The sequence below is a fragment of the Zerene cesonia genome, chromosome 15, assembly GCF_012273895.1.
Source record: "Zerene cesonia ecotype Mississippi chromosome 15, Zerene_cesonia_1.1, whole genome shotgun sequence".
Classification (NCBI taxonomy): Eukaryota; Metazoa; Arthropoda; class Insecta; order Lepidoptera; family Pieridae; genus Zerene; species Zerene cesonia.
In genome coordinates, this window is record NC_052116.1 from 638,856 (window position 1) to 645,666 (window position 6,811).

The following is a 6,811-nucleotide window of genomic DNA, read 5'->3' on the forward strand; positions in this document are numbered from 1 at the left end:
CCGGTGCGGGAGACACGCTGAGCGTGTCATAGCCGCATCGCCGGATGAAAAAAGTTTCTGGATCAGCAGTGAAATTGCCTTAAATTAACTGCCCCAATTTTTTGGTCCAGCGGGAGATCGCATTCGTTCAAGAGCCATTCTTTAAAGGTGAATTCAGATCCAGATAAATTATTGCGGATGCTTCAGTTTACTGAATTTTCTTCCGTCTTTCAGATAGGTACAATTTCTGTCCAAGGACGTCCCTAGCTCTATAATTTTGAATAAACGATAATTTATTTTGTCACTATTTAAAAGCTTCTTAATATATTTTTTCTCCTATTTTCCTATTTTATATATTCTTTATTATTAAATAGCATTTATTTATATACCATAAAAGAAAATGTTACATGAACATTGACCTATAAGAACTCGGAGAAAATCCCGGTGAACCGTAAAGGTGCGCGGCCTAGGGCCGCCGATAATGTGTCTTGTTATTTATACATTTTATTAATAATCTGTGTTCTATACCACAGACAATATTATGATATCTATTATACTTTCCCGCCCGTTTCCAGCCGTCAATCCTTTCCTTATCCCCGACTCCTTATAAAAAGATAAGCGGGCAGCGCATTCGCAGAGGCACTACCTCTGCGAGTGTTCATGGAGGTTCATGTGTGGTGGCTATGACATAAAATAAAAAATAAAAATAAGAGATCGTTTGTTACGTAGTTTGTTGTGTACGTTAGAACGCTTTTTTCTCAGGAACTGCTGGACCGATCCCAAAATTTTTTTCACCGTTGGTGAACACTTTGGGTAAGTGTACTTTTAGCAATAATATACGTACCACACCTACCACGAGCAGTGCCGGGACGGCGCTAGTTTTTTCAGAACTCATTTTTTGTTCAAATCAAAGCTAATATCTTCACCCTCACAAAATACCGTATTGATTAGAGGAGGAAATAAAACAAAACGCAAAAGGAGATAAAATACGTTTATTTATTAAAATTTGTCAATAATAAAACGGTGGCTCGAGCGCCTCCACTAACTGTTATTGGGAAATATACACAATGACATTGACAAAACCATTCAAAGTCGACGCTCATTTAACGCCGCAGCCATCACATTTTTGAAGCAAAATCAGATATTATTTACGAAACTGATTTATTGGAAAACTGACTGTGATATCTTGAAGCGAATTATATTACTCGATCTTTATCAACACAACCATAAAAACCATATCAAGGGAAAGAAATGTACCACCGAATTAGCATGACCAACAAAAAACTAGGTTATTCAATAAATAAACAGCGTAAATCTAAATTGTTTTATTTCCATAAAGGCATTTATGTACCATACAATATATTTTCCAATACTAACCTAAAAGCCGAGTCATACAATAACAGTAACATTCATTTGCGGCGATAAATGAACGTCGACTAAAGCTAGAAACTTTTGAACGCATTTGGTTGCAGTGGCATTTAAAATGCCGAGATATTGCGTCCTGCGACTCGCATTAATAAATTTCAAATTGAAGCATTCACAGATACCGCTACGGGTATCTGTTAGAACATAAAATAATATTCACAATAACTAAAAAAAAAATAATAATGCACGGTTCACCTCCGTCATAGACGCTTGTCTATGGTCACCAACTGACATGGTCAAAGATTTATGGTCAGTTGAGAAGATTATGTTTTAAAAATCTAACCAATATCCCTTCTTCGTACGTATATTACACGTAACCATTCCGACCAAATGTGAATGAATAATGATAATGTTATGTTCATTCATTCCATATGTTGGTATGCTACTACATACATGGTACAATTTGATACTATTTAAATTTTAATAGATATTTCAAATCACTGGGAAACCATGAAACGATACGATAAAACAGAACAACGATATCTAATTTATTTATGAAATACAAAACATTTTTGAGCTGAAATCACATTTGCCATAGATTAAAAACCAAATTCAGAACTTATAGACCTGTCATAGACAAATTTATAACTTTTTTTTTTAATTTCAAATAAAGAAACCATTTATCATATTGTATTGTAATAACACACCAAAATATCTCTCCTAACACATAATCACTGGACCACACACACAGTGTTACACTCGCGCATCCAAAAATATATTAGCGTTCACACACACACCGGTCCAGCCGAGGCACACACACACACCTATATCATAAACGGCTATGCCAGTTTTAATGCAACTCTTTGATCGCTATATTCGATATATTGGGAGCGTCGAACAAACTTTCATTAATAAAGCCTCTCACTAGGTTATACATTATATACTTTTAAATGCTAAAAACTACGTGCTTTCCGTGTTTTATATTTATACACTAATATACGCTATAACTATATAATATTATAGTGCTAAGATTTAATTATATAATAACCGTAGTATATAATTTTTATACATGTGTATGTTACACCGAAACCTTTATATAGGAGAGTTCACACTACACAATGTTAAATGATTCGCCGTACCAGTGTGAAAACACCTTAATACGTACAAATTTCATAATATTTGCCATCCAATTTATCATTAGACACAATATAATCACAGGGTCATAGTATTAACGATCGTCAAAATACATTTTGGTAAATTTATCATTTTCAACAAAAACCACCCACAAAGATAATATTTTCAGTGGCTTTTCGTTTCCGTTTCGATCCAGTCAATTGAAGCGAAATCATCCATCCGAATTATCCATGGGAGAGAAATATTTAATCGGAATACAATAAACAGTAATCTATTAAACACTTCGCGAGAAATTTGCTTTCATATGGTATTAAATCAAAAAATCTAAGTGTCAATTTTATAAACTCCAATCGAGTAATAAAGATTCAACAATGTAAGTTCATAATTATATTTTGACCTAGTGTGAAAAGGGCCATAACAAAACTGAGATTTTTTTCACAAATAATAAGCGTTTTTGCTTTACAAAATTAGTAATAATATTTTAGATTCGCCTTTCAACACCCTTGGATTAAACTTTACAATCGATAACAAAATTGTCTAATTGTTCATTTGCTTTGGAGGATTTCTTAGTAATTGTGTAATTTCATTAATTTTTAAATAAGTTCAAGACAATTTGTACGCTGAGAGAATGGTTATTAATGGACAAAACCATCTACATTTTAATAGAATCATATCATCGTCTGTTAAGATAGTTTTTTTCAACTCATTCTCTTAGGTTTTTGAAATTCAATTGAAATTATTTATATACTATTGAAATTACCCCACACCTCCGAAGCACTACATATTATATGTATTACAAAGACCTATACACACATTCGAGGGTTGTATGAATGAGCAGAACGTATCAACGAGACGAGAACAAAATATCTAAGTGTACGCTGTTCTTTTTTGTTTTCTTTTGCATACACCTTAACTGTAGAGTAAATATCAAACAGATTATGTATGTTACCAAAATCCATGGAATGTTACAGTTTTTCAATATGAATATAATTAATCATCATTTTGTATGATTATTTCTGATTGAAAGCAAAGAAATATATAAAACAAACTGTGTATTTATTGACTGTATCTATTTGTCTGGTGTCTGTTTATCTGTATGAGGATGTCTTCTCGCTTTTATTAGTTTTATCTCTGTTTGTTTATATATTTATATAGAAACAACCCTTTGAGACTCTATTTTGGCCCACTGTATCCATATTTTGACCACTTATCAAGAATCAGTATATTACAAGCGCGTTGTTTCGTTTCTTTAACTATATTTATTTTAAATTACATATTCTGTAATCTCAGCTCGTTGAATACATTATTGTATAAATCAATGTTCTTTAATAGAAATTCAATGTGAAATACTATATAAGTATTTCGCTGATATCCAATAATTATTGGGTTTCCATTAATTTTTATAACGAAGTTAATATAATTTTGTACTTGACCATTTTGTAACTCCGATAAATGGTAATGTATCGATATATTTAGTATTAAATTCGATGACTGAAAGCATTATAAAATTATGAGCTGTGTTTGCGATTGTTCACGAACGAATATGCCTCGAATTCCTGCTCATTTATCAAAGCGGCAAGGTCGATTTCTCATTGACAAAACGGAATTATCAAAACGAACAAGCACATTACCAATTTAATATAATTCACTAGGAAAACTTTAAAAAACTTGTACTTCGTTCGAAATTCGTATATTCATTGCGTGTAGCTCTTCGATACAATACGTTTGTGACCAAAACATTAGCTGGTAATGATAATTACAAAATATCAAAGCTAACCTTATTCATAATTTTCGTAAGAGAAAATTTATCAACATTTGTTTTTTTTTTTTTACAATTTAAAGTTATTATCACCTTAACACCTTCGCTAAGAAACCTCGCCGTTAAAAAGATGTTTTGTCGCATTCTAGCTTGCGTCAAGTACTTTGTGAGAGAATGAGACAAAACATAGTTTATCACAAATTAAAAATTTATTAGCACGGGGCCTAAAGTTAAGAATATCATAGCTAAGCTTAGCCGTTCCATTTAAATATAATAATTAATGCGATTTTGGTGTTTACAACTATAACTAACATATTACAGACATCTGTAGCATTGCACTTATATTATTTGTGGTACAGTCGGCAACGACAACCATCACTTCCCTTTTTTTTGTCAACTGTACGCGTCACAGTACACACATGTACGAGTTCGGTGTAAACTTAGGAATAGAGAAAAATATATATATATTTATATAACATGTATATACGCATATGCACTACGATGCAAAATCAAAAACCGTATCACACGAAACGACACTGTATACTTAACACTTTAAAGTTCAAAATCATAAAATCGTAGTCTATTTATTGCTAAATCCACACTCTTGACGAGTTTGTCGTGTCGCGCCGCGATTGGTCGCGCGGAACGTGGCGAGCGCTGATTGGTCGGACCCCGAGACCACCCAAGCGCTGATTGGCTCATTGCAACGCAATTCTAAATTCAACTTCAACGATATATTGTCAATTCAATTTAAACATATCGACGCCTAAATAAACGAAAATTCATGCTATCTCGCTTACGCATTGGTGGAGATATACATATATCCCTCTCGCTCACGGCCACATCATAATCGATTCTTTATTGGCACGATATACATTACTAGTCAATTTTGTTGCATTTTAAAATTAAACACCAAACAACCATGAGTTTTTCTTCCCTTATATTAATACTGGCTAGCGACTGTGCATCGAATTGTTTACATCAGTGTCATTCACTTAACATAATATGTATTTTCACAATGAGTATTATAAATATCCCAAAAAATATATTATATAATATATATGTTCTTTATTAATGTCTTCACCCAACAGAAGTACTCCGTCATAGAAGTAATAAATTTTGCAACATGTATATTTGTTTATTTTATAACTGCGTGTTGTGCTGTCACTGATAAATAAATTTTTCATTCTTTCATTTCTTTTATATGGATTTATACCCCTAAGTCGAAGCTAAATGATCATAGAAATATAACACATAGTCGCTAGTCAGTATATCTCACAGTCGTTAAGCCAATCAGCGCTCCCGTCGCGGTTGTACCAACGAGAGCCGCGCGCGCAGCACCGAGCTCTCACCAGCCGGCTGTGAAACTGCACTGCGATTGGCCGGCGTCGCGCTGCGGCTGGGCAATGCCGCGACGCGATTTGCCGGCGTCACGCTTCGATTGGGTGGTGCCGCACTGCGATTGCCCGGTGCCGTGCTGCGAGCGGTCGGTGCAGTGTTACGATTGGCCGGGGCCGTGTTGCGAGCGGGCGGTGCCGCGATGCGATTGGTCGGGGCCGTGCTGCGAGCGGGCGATGCCGCGATGCGATTGGCCGGGGCCGTGCTGCGAGCTAGCGGTGCCGCGCTGCGATTGGCCGGCGGCGGCGGCGGGCGGCTGCGCGCGCGAGGCCTGCGTCACGCACCCGGGTTTGCGGGACGTCAATACGCGCGCCGATCGTCGATGTCGGACACCTGCAATTGTTATCATATTGATCATGATATAAATCAAAATAAAGAGTGTTGTTCGGTACTTGTAAATTTATAATGTTTTGTCATTTATTTAGTAAAGAATACAGTTAATTCAATCAAGATTGATTTTGTTCTCGGCTATTGTCATAGACATTGAAGCATTACTTAAGTTATACCATGTACAAATATCCCTACTAATATTACCAATGCGAAAGTAACCCTTTCTGTCTGCCTATTACGCTTTCACGCCAAATTTGGTATGAAGATAGAACTGAACTTGGGAAAGGATATATGTTTTTATTTATCGCGAAAAAAGGGTGAAGGGTTTGAAATAGGGAATGAAAGTTTATTATTATTAAAAGGATTTTGATGAAATTTGGTATGAATATGGAGCTGAACTTGGCCAAGTACACACCATTCTTTTTAATATGAAAACATGGTAGAAGGGATTGAAATAGGGGATGAAAGTTTGCATGGAAGTTCCTTATAAACATCATATAAGATCTTGCAAGTAAACCTTCTAACACCTAAACCACTTAAACAATTTTGACATGCAATCTAGACCTTGGGAAAGACTCGCGCGACATGGTAAGGAGTAGTCCAACCATGTCGCGCGATTTCTAGCGTCGAGTGTCTCGTGTCTAATAAAGTGTCTAGTCTAATGTCCATGTGCAAGTATATAGTGTCTGGTGTCATCTGCCAAGTGTCTCGTGTCTCGTGTCTCGTGTCTATATACGTGTCGAGTGTCTTGTGTATATATCCGTGTCGAGTGTCTTGTGTCTATATCCGTGTCGAGTGTCTTTATCCGTGTCTAGTGTCTTGTGTCTATATCCGTGTCGAGTGTCT

At 35.6% G+C, this 6,811-nt stretch overlaps 1 protein-coding gene across 1 annotated transcript in view; it reads right to left on the reverse strand.

The window, feature by feature from the left end:
- Positions 1 to 954: 954 nt before the first annotated feature.
- LOC119832219 (forkhead box protein K1-like) overlaps positions 955 to 6,811 on the reverse strand; it is a 50,592-nt gene continuing 44,735 nt past the window's right edge. The window contains exon 11 of the mRNA XM_038355859.1: positions 955 to 5,968. Within this exon, the coding sequence (XP_038211787.1) occupies positions 5,936 to 5,968 (33 nt within the window). The 3' untranslated portion in view covers positions 955 to 5,935. The remainder of the gene's footprint in view (positions 5,969 to 6,811) is intronic.